Source organism: Lolium rigidum, chromosome 7, assembly GCF_022539505.1.
Source record: "Lolium rigidum isolate FL_2022 chromosome 7, APGP_CSIRO_Lrig_0.1, whole genome shotgun sequence".
In the NCBI taxonomy this organism is placed as follows: domain Eukaryota; kingdom Viridiplantae; phylum Streptophyta; class Magnoliopsida; order Poales; family Poaceae; genus Lolium; species Lolium rigidum.
Genome location: NC_061514.1, coordinates 323,599,435 through 323,612,376, shown reverse-complemented (window position 1 = coordinate 323,612,376; position 12,942 = coordinate 323,599,435). Strand labels below are relative to the sequence as shown.

General features: G+C 49.2%; 1 protein-coding gene across 1 annotated transcript; it reads right to left on the bottom strand.

The window, feature by feature from the left end:
• Window positions 1-222: 222 nt before the first annotated feature.
• LOC124673323 (serine/arginine repetitive matrix protein 1-like) lies at window positions 223-2,257 on the bottom strand. Its single transcript, XM_047209426.1, has 4 exons — window positions 2,026-2,257; window positions 1,012-1,904; window positions 822-978; window positions 223-779 (listed from the first exon to the last, which is right to left on the bottom strand). Exons 1-4 carry the CDS (start codon window positions 2,255-2,257, stop codon window positions 223-225), a joined length of 1,839 nt encoding a protein of 612 aa, XP_047065382.1.
• Window positions 2,258-12,942: the final 10,685 nt, after the last annotated feature.

The following is a 12,942-nucleotide window of genomic DNA, read 5'->3' as shown; positions in this document are numbered from 1 at the left end:
AAACTGTGGTCATGTTCTACCAGGAGTAGTAAACAGCAACAGGCATTTGAATGCACCCTTCCTGACACCTGTCGTCATCAAGGCCGTTGAACAGGGATCTGACGATCCACAGGGACGGTCGGTTGGTACCACCCTGCCCACTGCATGGGTGTCAGCGCCCCCGCTGTTTCCGTTGGGATCAGCCGACGTCACCCTGCGTCACCTGCATGCCCGCCCCAACGGCTACCTCGATGCACGTGACGGCGACCACGACCAGGACGGCGGGAGAGATTCCCGGAGGAGCGCGTCCAGGACCCACTCCGCCACCTCGTCCGCCACGTCGCCGGCCTCCTCCGCCACCGCCGGGTGGTGCACCAGCCCGCGCACGCTCCCGGCCGCTCGGAGGTCCGCCTCCACCAGCGCGTCGATGTCGCCCACCACCCTGCAGTCCGCCGCCGGGAAGGACCTCACCTTCTCCCACACCTTCTCCAGCAGCGCCGGCCCGTGCTGCCTCGTTGCGGAGGCGCCGTCGGGGAGGAGAAGGTCGGCGAGGAGTTCTTGCGTTAGGTGGAAGAGCAGCTTCCGGTTCCACCGGTGCCGCAGCGCGCCGAGTTTGGGGCTGTCGTCCGTCGGGAGGTCCAGCTCCAGCAGGTGGAAGACGATCGGGTCCACTGGCGTTGACGGAGAATGGCCCTTGAATGGCCGGGGCGACGGCAGCGGCGTTGCGCGCATGAACCCGCCCCGCTCCAGTACCGAACGCAGGTAGCCGTACTCGGGGTTCTCCTCCAGCGGCACCGGCGCTGTAGACGACGACGATGTGGACGCGACGGTGGGTTGGTTGCGCTGGTTGTGACGGTGGCCGACGGAGAAGCTCACGGGCGCGGCGGGGGCGGGAGACGGTGGTGCCACCGGTGCCACCTGCTGTATTGTTGCTGCACCCGCACCTGCACCGGGCTTCTTGATCCGCGTCGCGAACCGCTCGCACCCGTCCGGCGGCCTCTTGCACTTGACGGCCTGCGGCGACAGCGGCGCCGCTCTGACCGGTGCCGGATGGACCGGTGGCGGCGGCGGAGGCGGCGGCCGCGACGGCTTCGCGCGCAGCGGCGGCGGAGGCGACGGAAGCCTCGGGGCGTGTGGCTGCTGCTCGACTTGCGCTCTCGACGACAGCGGCGCGGTCGGCTTGACCGCTGCCTGGACTTGGACGACCACCATCCTCTTGTCTTCCACCACCACGACCGGGCTGACGTTCTCCTTGTTGCTCGCCGTCGACGAAGGCTGCTTCTTGGACTTGTTGCGGTTGGTGACGGTCTCCTTGGCCTGCCTGACGATCTCGCGCGCGTGCTCCTTGGCGTCCCGCCGCCGGTGCCCGGCGTCTCGGTCCTTCCTATCCTTCTTCTTGGAGGAGGAGGTGGGGGAGGAGGGCATGGACATGTACTGCGCGGCCCGGTCGAGCACGCTCTCCTTGAGCACCTGCAGCGACAGCCTCGGGCGGTCCACCACGTCCCACGCCGAAGCCGACCGCGCCGACGAGGCCGACGCGCGCGGCGTGTCGGGCAGCGACCGCGCCTCGTTGGCGCCGACGTTGCAGCTCAGGCTCCGCAGCGGCTGCCGGTTCATGGACTCGGGAATCACCCGCTTCTTCTTCTCCTTGACGCCGACGGTCGAGACCGTTCTTGGGTTGCTCTTCTTGAGGCCTGGGGAGGGAGAGGGCTCCGGGAGGCCGTCGATGCCCATGAGGCGCGCGACGAGGCTGGGCGTGCGCGGGGTCCCGGCCTCGGAGGACGGCGCCGTGGCCCTGCTCCCCGTGCTCCGCCGCCCCGCCACCGCCAGCGCGTCGAAGGCCGGCAGCACCTGCACCCCGATCTGGATGTCGCGCAGCTCGTCGCCCTCCAGCTCCAGGCTGTTCCGCGGCGCCTCCAGGCCTCCTGCATTGCAACAATCGCATATTCCAAATCAAACCACCGATGTATATGGAGGAGCTCTGCCGTGATAACCATTCCGGCAGCATTGGCAATTGCAATTAGAGTTATCAATAAATTACTGTACCTTTCTTGAGGCTGGCTGGAGATGAAGAAGAATTGAGGTGGTGGGAATTGGACAGGACGGCGGCGGCGTGGAGGTCGGAGGATGGAGGGCGGCCGACGCAGCCGGCGCCGGGGGCGAAGATGAGGTGCACCATGGACATGCATCCGGGGCTGTTGGCGATGGCGTCGGCCGGGAGGCCCCTGGGCGTGGCCGGCACGGAGCGGCTGCGCGAGTACCAATGCTGCTTCTTCATCTGGACGAGCTATGCTCTCCCTACTCCTGTAGCTAGATTGATGGTGGGAAGAGTTCGAGCAACGAGCTGTTGCTGCTGCAGCTGCTGGAAGGGAACAGAGTGAGAGTGGCTCGAGTTTGAAGCTTGGGCAAGTGGCTGTCAGCTGGAGTAGTTAAGCTCAGGCTCAGCTAGTGGCCGGGCTGGGAGTGACGTTGGCTGGAGCCTGGAGCAGAGCAGGTAGTGTACTAGTGATACCAGGAGGGAGGGGAGGCCGGGAAATCCGGATCCCCAGCCGCTCTGCGGAATATTCAGTGGGAGGGAAAATCGATTTCAGAGCAGGAGAATAGCAGCAGCAGCGAGAGGAAAATTCGAAGAGCGGCTGCACTGCATCGGAGGATGGGACTGAGTGAAGTGGACGGATCGAGATGGGGAATTGTTTCGTCCTTTGCCGCGCGCCGGAGACAGTGTTACAGGGGAAAGTTGTTATCATGCAGCTGATTGGGATTCCACCTGCTGGTAGTAGAGCACATCTTTCAGAACCCCATGCCATGCACGCACCTACTGGACTGTCCCTCCATCCATCGGCCAAGCTGCATTAGTATACTCCCATTTGTTTTCAAAAAACGGATCTTCCTACGGCTACCCCTTGGCGGGCCCACTTGTTTTAAATTTGTTGGTGTACCCTTCTAAGCTTGTGCACGCGTCCTTGTTCTAATCTTTGTTTGAACAATACTTACATCGATCTGAAGCATGGTTCTTTGTTTTGAATTTACCATTTGAAAAAAGAAAATTACAAAAAAATCATCGTATCTACGGTTACGATTTAAAAAATCCACCAGTTTACCTTGGGAGTTTTAGAGAAACTTCCACTTAAAAGCTATCATCGTAACAAATCACGAAACCGACGTGTGGATCCCGTTGTCAGGATGATGTGGCATGTGCATGTCGCAGGGCTTTCGTACATTATAAATTTTAATTTTGTGGGCCGCATGCGCACAGGACGCAGGCGTTGCTAGATGCTCTCCTCGATGCAATGCCGTTGGTGGCCTCTCGCCGGTCGGGGACGAGAAGGGGTGGCGTTGTCTATAAATAGAACATTAAATTTTGAACTAGTTAATAGCTGAAGATTAATAACTAAGATCTGGGCTTTTACGGATTTCATGTACTATCCTATTTTGTAAGTAATTTTAGCATTCAAAGTTATTTTTTCACAAGGCCTAAACCTTTCTGTAATACATGGAGCTTCGCATCTTCCAGATTTGGCAATAGTTTAGAAAGAATATTTCTGTTGCAAAGCTAGCAAACGCACTCTTGTCGGTCGGGGAGGAGAAGGGGCGGCGTTTTTTTTTTTTGCTTCCGTCGAGGAGAGCAGAGCACACCAATCGAAGAAGAGTCGAGGCAGAGAGCCCACGAGCCCGCATGGCCAGGTGCCATCGAAGGGGGAGTTCGTCAGGGTAGGGAGCTGGGGCGGCGCTCGTGTGGTAGCGGGGGCACGCGACGCTCCTGTCGGCCGCCGACACCCATGCTTCCATATCCTCCCTCCTCCGTTGTCGTGCCGACGCCCTCATGGCCTCGCTGCCACTTCCTCCCCTGCCCGACACTCTCCTCCCCCATAGAGCGGCGGTCGGGAGAAGGAGCGAACAAGGCACATGATATCCCCTATTTACAAGATTTTTGCATTTTTAAGAGATAATAAAGGAGAGAGAAGAGAGGTTCTGACCTAACTAGTGTCCCCTCTGTTTTTTTATTAAAAAACCAAAACTAGAGACAATCTATCGTGTATCCTTTGATGGTTTTCATTGTGCCACGTCAGTCTCACAACATGATCTACACATCAGTTTCTTGATTAAACATCGTCTCAGAAGAATCAATGTTTTTTTTTAAGTGTTAGCTCTGAAGTGTGGTTGTTTTTTAAAAACCTAACATAAAGTGCTGATTTTTATTTGAAAACCTAGCCACAATTGTGAATTTTATGTAATTTCCTTTTTGAAAGAAATACCACCTTTCTTGTAATTTTTAGCGTGGTTTAAATTTAAATTTAATATAAATTAATATATAAATATTATGAATCGAAGAGAATAGTCTGCTACTATATGAACGGGGAATACACCATCTACTCCTTCCATGTAGAGAGCACGAGAACGGTCTATGCGCATGCACACACGCATGCATGTGGACGAAAATTACCGAAAGTTGGCAGCCATGCATGCATTGCAGTAGGAGACAAGGAAAGGGGGAGTATGATGATAGTCCAAACTTGTTGAGTGCGGACGAATTACACCCGAGCTTGGGTGCACTCGATGAATGTGTGGCTGAGGTTAATCCATGAGCATTTAATGTTTTTATTTTTTAGTATGAAGAATTGGCTGAAATTTGCTATACCACTGCACGTTGTGTACATCTCCCGTAAGATATTGAATGAATATGGATGGTCGGCAGTATGGGAATTAAATCAATTAAATCCGGCTGTGTGGTTGAGCAGGTGCAACATGTACCGAAGTTTGGCACATCTTGGACCTGTTGTGTTAAGCTATAGCTACTAACTAGGTTTTTGAAAGTTGCCTCCGTGGAGATTATTTTTCCAAACCAGCATTTTAGAGTTTCAAAACAGTCCGACAAAAAATTCCTGGATTTTGACAATGCCATATTGTACGGTGCAAAAATATCAACATGAAATAGTTTTTTTTTGGCACACAGACTCCGGCGCGTCCCAAAAAGCGCCGGCGCTGTTTCGAGCCCAATAAAACAGTCAACAACCCCGTGCTGACCCCTTTGTGCGGGGCGCCGAACGGGCACGCCAGCACCACGTCAGATTCAACGAGTGGGCTCCGCCTATCATCCACACGAGCCCAATCCCTACAAGTTTCCCCAAAATCTCCCCCCTACCGCTCGCCGCTCTATCTCCCGCATCCATCCAGCTCCCATGATGCAAAATCCTTGCCGCAAAACCCTCGCCACCATGTCACCGAAGAAGAAGGCTACGGCGAAACCGCGTGTGGTGGCGCCGAAGGAGAAGCCAGCGCACATGACGCAGAAGTAGTGGGACGACGAGAAGAGGCACTACTCCATCTTGACGGTGGACCGTAGACGGCGTCGCCTCGCGAGCGATGCGAAAGCAGTTGAGGAAGTGGCGACGGCAGCCACGATGGAGATGTGCCTGAGCTTGGGTGGCATGCCATCCAAAGCCGAAAGCGGCTGCTACCCCCTCACTGGCCGCAGCATGGCAGGCGGCGGTGCGTTCTCGAGAAGCGCCTCTCCCTCCTCGACGGCCTACTTCGCCGAGCCTCCATCGATATCGCAGATGCATTTCTCGTAGATGGAGGGGTGCGCCCGCTACTCCCCCGAGTATGCCGACATCGACATGACCGTCGACCCGAACGCGACGTACTCGCGGGCGTCGGCACCGAGGGGTAGCAACGCCATACGCTTCACCATCGACCTCAATAGCGACATTAACAATGGCACGCCGGATCTGCGCCGCGCATCAGGAGGTAGCGCCGGCCACGTGACTGACCGCACTGGTCTCCCCCGCAGCCTGTTCAGCGGTGACAGCAGGAGCACCCACCATGTGTTCGGCAGCGCATCCGGGGCCGCCATGGAGGACGAAGATGTAAGTTTTCCCTTGAACCATGGCTTGTGCACATATAATAGAGCTCCGGGAGCAAAATGTGAGCCTTTTGATTGGTTTGCTAGGTGAACGGCATTGACATCCTGAGTGGCATGATCCGCCACGGCCACGCCTACGAGCCCGTCTTCGAGGAGGATGACTACGGTGAATTGGGCGACGACTACGAGGAAGGAGATGAGGTGGACAGCGAGAAGATCGACGAGGACGCTGATGAGGTAGCCGAGGAGGAGCTGATCGACATCGACACCGGCATGTCCACGAAGAACAAGAAGATGAGGAAGAAGAAGGCCGTCGACACTTGAGGGCCGAAGTGGAACTCCCTAGAGGACATGTGCCTCGTCGACACGTGGAATCTGGTAAGGTTCTGCCCCATCACCGGCGCCAATCAATCCGGCGGCAAGTACTACAAAAGCATATTTGATCAATTCAATGCGAGGAAGAATTTTGGTGAGTACGCCACCCTCCACATGATCCAGAACGAGTTCGTCATGTCTCACCGTTGGAACCTCATCAAGAAGGCATGCAACATGTTTAATGGCTACTATGAGAAGGTGAAGAACCGTGCCGAGAGCGGCAAAACGATGGTGTATTGGGTATGTATTGGCACTGTATTCATGTCTACCATTTGATAGCTTCATGTCATTGTATTCATGAATTGCAGGCTCTTCATGCATTTGCTAGATTCTCAACGCCCTCACCATGTACAAGCATCAAAATGGCGACAAGGACTTCCCCTTCATGCATTGCTTCACAAAGATTGAGGGTTGCAAGAAGTGGGACGCCGTCTGCCTCACTCTCAATGACAAGAACCACGTTGGAGAAGATGGACCAGTCGCAGCCGGCCCTGGCAACAAGAAAGCCATGGCCGAGAGGAATGTGGCGCCAGCATTAGCCACCATCGACGCCTCCATCGAGAAGATGGTGTCCTCCTTCTCCATCAAGAATAAGGCGGCGGAGGATAGGGGCGCCGCCATGTGGAAGGCAATGTTAGAGAAGCAAGATGTGAAGATTGGGCTCGAGAGGGAGAAGGTGGAGGCGACCAAGATGGAAGCTCAAGCCGGCGTCATGAAAGCCATGAATGAAGCGACGCAGCTATCATTGGCCAAGATGACTCAAGAATCGAAGATCTTGATGGCGGACATGGCGAGCATGGATCTATTGGCGAGGGTGTGCCTCGAGATGTACCGCGAGCGCATCGGCAAGGAGGTGATGGTGACGCAAGCTGCGGCGGCGTCCATGGTAGCATCGACACCATCGATACACCTGCCTGCGCCGGTGTACATGCCGACATCGACATCGACGAGCATGGCTGCGCCGGCTCCCATGCATGTCTCCACCGGCGTCCACTAACGAGGTGCCGCAGGTGATCGCTGACGGGGAGGATGTTGTCTAGGTGCAGCCTCCGTTGACGCCCTTCCTGTGATCATTTGGCATTGAAGCACAAACTATTTTTTGGGTGCCGGATTATGATGAATGACGGCGACTTGGTGGCCGGATGTTAGCCTATACTTGTATTCGAAAACCTTAAATTTGAATTTCTATCCATGTTTGTGTGTTTTTTATTCAAAAAATCCTATTGTGGCCGCCGATGTGGGGAAGCCTTCCCCAAATGGAGGAAGCCGTGCCGGCATCCCCCATACGCGAGTGCCGGTGCAGCTGCCGACGCCTATTTGGGGGCCGCCGATGGTGATGCTCTAATTGGAGCCAGCAAGATGATTAAATATTGTACTTGGATAAAAAAATGTTTTGGCTCGAAATGAGAACAGTCTAGGCACGATCCACGCTATATTTGTCAAAAATTTACTTTTTTTATCCAGAATACCATGAAATTATTTAGAGCATAAATATTTTTATACGAGTACAATATTTGATCATCTTTTGTTTTCAGGAGGATTCAAAATTTTGTTTCAGTATTTAAAATTACCCTGAATTTTAGAATTTATAGGGTGCATAGCATACATGTGCCAAAAATTCGGACATTGGGTGCCTATATATACACACATCGTATGAACACAGGCGTCACATGTTTCAACACAAGAAGAGGACAGGGTGCAGTCCAGGAACTTGGTACAATGCAAACGCGTTGCCTGTCACCTTTTCATCCTGATTTGCTAGGATGCATAGCAGTGAGGTGGTTGGCATGCTCAGGCTATGTATTCGTCTCGCCCGTGTGCACAGAATTATACACCATGATATATGACGTACGTCAAGGGAACGAATGGCTCGATGGAAGTAGGATAAACGGAGCACCCAAGCTCGGGCTGACTTCCGAGTTTTCGAAACTTGTTTCTTTATCTGGCTCCTTTCGGACACCCCCATAAGGTTAGCTTTGGGAGTCGGAAAGGATTGTATCCACCTCCACGTTCTACTCGTAGTGCATTTGCATTTCCATCACTTTTTGCAGGCTCTTTCTTTCTTGAAGGCGTTTTGGATTCATAACTTTTAAGACCGAGGAAGTGACGGCACGATGGACGAAAGAGTGGTACTCCATATATTTTATTTAGGTCGCATTTTGAGTTTCTATTTAAATTTATTTTTAGAAAATTGATAAAAATATTCTGGATGGAATTAAATGTATAAAAACAAAGAGACGTGGAGTTTCTGCTCCCATGTACTTATGCTCTTATTTTGAAATGTATTTGAAACATATTTAAAAGTGTTTTAAAAAATTAAAAATAAAATATCGAATTTATATCTCCATATCCTACGTGCTAACAAAGCGGATTCGTGCAGCCCGTGTAAAAAAGACAAATTTTGGTGTTAAAGTAAGGCATTTCTGGAGATTTTTTTTTGTATATTTACATAGAGCACAAAAAATGTCGATTTTTAACGAAACTTTGTGTGCATACATAGAACATGTATATATACATGGCAAAAAAAATTCTCTTGGTTTTGTAACAATTCAAATTTTATTTATAGATAAATGGAGCATGTGCACCTGAGATCAGAAATTCATTTCCAAAAACAAAGTGGGTCCTAGAGAACAAACCAAGAAGATGGCACTCCGCTCCTCATGAATTTTCCTACATGCATGTTGTCCATTCATCATGCATCTCTTACCAAGATCGAACCCATATATATACTTATTAAATATTCAATAATAAAGATAAAGGAGGATCCCTCGCTTAGTGTGCATACTTATTGCGGTAATTAATCCCCATGCCACTGCGAGCAGCATATGCAGGCAGACAGAGGGCTTAATTACACCGAGACGCCAGCAGTTAACTGGAGTAATTCGCAATTACCGAGGTGAGCAGCGGATAGGAGATTCGTGATGACGTTTTGAGACCTCATTGGCTGCACTGAAATTGATGCACTGTCCGAATCTTCCTGACATGCAGGCAGTGGCTGTACACTGCCGCCGTGACCACTTCTCTGGATCCCTCATCTTCTTCCTTATCCTTTCCCGAAGTAATCTTATTCAGTTTTAGTTTTTTCTTGTGCAGGTAAATATCTCACTACGGGAAAGACAGGCGCTGCCGTGCGGCCGATCGCACGGCAAAGATAGACCGCACGGCAGCGCCTGTTTTTCCCGTAGTGTCTTGTCCCAAATTACAATGGATGTTGCCGTGTTGTTCCATTGTTCGTTTGCATCGCCAAGTAAATAAGTGGTGGATTTTGAAATAGGCTGCATGCATGCAGATAGTAAATTCAGTAATCGAACCGAAACCAGTGCTACTGTAGTAGGAGTAGTACCTGCGGCAGATTAATCAATGTGGTCGCGCGTCGATTAATTAGATCTATCCGTCCGTGTAGCTGGAGACCGTAGATTTGTTTGTGTCAGGTATACGTTAGGGATTTGAATCGCCATGCAAGGTTTCAAAATTGAAATGCCATGAGACCATTGGTTGATTTGGTTCCATCCGCACATGCGTCCAGGATTTTGGCGAATCCATCGGCTGATTAATTAACCTTTGCAGGTGCTGTGAGACAACGTGACATGCTCCCCCGTTTTGAGATACTCTAAATTCTAGGCCGACAATTTATTATGAATTACTCTAGATTCTGAAAATGAAGAGGTCCTCCTTTATCTATTGGATGCCACTTGATTGTTTATTTATTTAAGTAGTGCTAATAAATGCAGTAATAATTTATCTGGTTTTTTTCTAGAATGTAGACTAAAACAGAACATAGGAAGTATACTAATAAAAACTCATGATCAGATTACGAAAAATATTTGTAGCTAGAGAAAAAAAATTAACCTCAAAATTTCAGGCTAGAATCATACAAATTTATAACCAATTTGAATTAGTTAAAAATTCAATCAAACTAAAAAAACTTGTGAACGGATTCCGAAAGAATTCCTGAAATTTGGATAATTCGGTGAGGCGGAAAAAAATTATTTGTACAACCCCGTCTGACCGAAGTTAATTGGGGAAATTTGAAAATATTAAACCTTCAATACTATTGTGCATTGACCAATATGAGATGATGCTCATCGTTGACTGTGGACGCATGTCATCGCGAGCTAGCTAGCTATCCTCTACACTCCCGAACGATGCATGGTTGCACTGGTCAGCTTCGTCCAAGAAGAACAATTGCTAGTGTCTTCAAGCAGGACAATTTATGTATCGGGCTGCCCTCGTGGGCAACCAGCCTGTCACATATGAGATTTAAGGGCTGACCAGCGACATGCTATAATATACTAGTGGTTGACTATAAGATGTGTAGCAAATGTAGTGGAGGTGAATTTGGTGGTTGACATCTAGCTATGATAAGTAGGGGTAGTTGTGGGGTTACCAGGAATAGGGCTATTGGCAAGCATATCGGAGGGAACCGCCAGAACCGAGGCTCTGCCTCTCTTTAGGATGATATGCACATATAACGGTGACACGCCTTGAGAGAGAGAGAGAGAGAGAGAGAACGTTAGCGAAGTAGAACAAATCATCCATCTTGTTAATATACAGAAATACCATCTCGTTGAGTCAAAGTTTCTGCAGTTAGTTTGAGAATATAATTCCTGGTAGCCTCTCGAGATATTATTATGTGTGTGCATACATTTCCAATGTAAATTAATTTATTACGGTTCTACCTTTGCTTTTAATCAATGTTATAAAAGCAATAATTATGCGATTTGGTTTTGGTTGCTCACGACATGAAAAGAAAATACTCTCCTTTAGACATTGGTTACAAAATGCATATGTACCTTTTTTACCATTATTATTATTGTTATACTTCCTCATTGACAACATATAATGCGTATAAGATTTTAAAAAAGTCCAACAATGTAAAGTTGGACCAAGTTTTGTAGAAAAAACTACCAACATATAGAATACAAAATCACAGCCGGTAGATTCATCATGATGTATATTTTCATATGATATACATTAGATAGTTTAGATGGTGGTACTCTTTTCTACATACCTAGTCAAACTTAACACTGTTTAACTTTTTGAAAAATCTTGTATGCACTACTCCCTCCGTTCTCAATTAGTTCTTGATTTCCCTGTATTCTTAGTCAAATTTGACAAAAGAATTGACTTTAACTAATCCCAAAATGCGAAGTAAATAGAAAGGGAGGGAGTACATTTTGGCAAGGAGGGAGTACCTTGTAAATATTGTAAATATTTTTTGTAAACATGAAAGTTACTGTTAATTTCACCCTAAAAGATGACTTTCACCAATGATGTCATGACCGGGAAGGCAGGTGAGTTTCGAAATGTGTACTTGTGGGGTGACTTGTAGGTAGAGAGAGATAGTAAGGGTGCATGTGTGTAGGGTGTGCATAGGGCCATGACTGTCGACGGCATCACACTCACGGGCTGTGCGTGCGCGCCCCATCGGCCCACTAGCAACCAATTACTACCCCGTACTAGCAATCCGACGGTATGTATGCATTTGATACCTGTACACGGTAGACGGTATACCTCTGCCGTGTCAACGTACACATATGCCGGCCAGCAAAGTAACTCGTGATAGACCGGACAATCAAAGCAAAGAAACATGACGACGTGGCTAGTTTGGCTAGCCTGGCCTTCCGTTCTTTTTTTCCGTTCTAAGGAAACTTCTTCTCTTACTTTTTGTACCGTCTCTATCCTGCTTCCCATTCCATCCCAAGTTGTGCATGCATGTGACAAGGTAGCGCTAGCCACTAGCTAGGTAGAGAAACAGGAAAATGCGAGACCGGATCACACAACTAGAGAGACGGAGGGAGAAGGGAGATATATATATCCGACTTTTATCTGCCATTTTTTCCTCTTTTTTTGAGAGAGGAACGTCAAGATGTGTTTGGCAGGTCGCATGTCCTCTAGCTGGCCTTCATAATACGAGATTAGCGCGTATGATTGTCAGGCCTCCGCATTGTGGCTCACACGCTCTTTAAGCAGTTTAAAGCACCTCGCCAGTCTAATTTATGCTGAGTCGGTTGTTTCCTTGGATTAGGGCTCGTTGTCTATCCTAGATGTAACCTTGGAGGTGGGGGTGTGCCAAGATCAAAACAAACTTATTTTGACTAGGGGGTAGTGTGCGGATCAACACAACCATGATTTGAATAAAAATAAGTTGTACATGAAAAAGGATGCACGTCGATGAAATGGTTCCATTACGACAATCTGGTTCGAGTTTGGTTAGCTACAAATCTTCAATTTATGTTCATGTTTAATGCTTTATTTGAGCGATTTTCATCAAATTCATTGCAAACTGTCGACCATTTCGTATTTCCTTTGAGTTGTAGCTTCACCTCACTATTTCTCACAAATTTCTTGTTGTAGTTTTTTTTTTTTTGCTTTGGTGGACATAGATGGCTAGGTCTACACCTTGTTAGTATACTATACTTTGGTACATGTGTTAGTTCATGCTTTGAATGTAACCTAGTTGGATGGCAGCTTGTCATCTCTGCGATCAACAACATCCTCGTGGAGGCGCGCCGTGTAGGTGTAGCCAGGGTCGTCGCTGATCATGTTATGCCACGGTGGAAGTTTTAGGATCGGCTTTGTCTTGCATGTAGGCAGTGTAACCACTGTGGCCACTATCTTCAACGGCATGGTGGTCTTTACAAGCGTCATCGTGGTAGCCATTGTGCTCGGCTTCGTAGACGACAATGTTGGGCTGATTGTGGTAAGCTGTTAGAATGCTTCGG

What these genes read in the sequence shown, in the direction of transcription:
- LOC124673323 (XM_047209426.1), bottom strand. Translation starts at nt 2,257, where the DNA reads ATGAAGAAGCAGCATTGGTACTCGCGCAGCCGCTCCGTGCCGGCCACG. An exon ending in TCCAGCCAGCCTCAAGAAAG is followed by an intron (nt 1,905 to 2,025) that starts GTACAGTAATTT and finishes GTTGCAATGCAG; the next exon opens with GAGGCCTGGAGGCGCCGCGG. An exon ending in ATCCGGCACCGGTCAGAGCG is followed by an intron (nt 979 to 1,011) that starts GCGCCGCTGTCG and finishes GTCAAGTGCAAG; the next exon opens with AGGCCGCCGGACGGGTGCGA.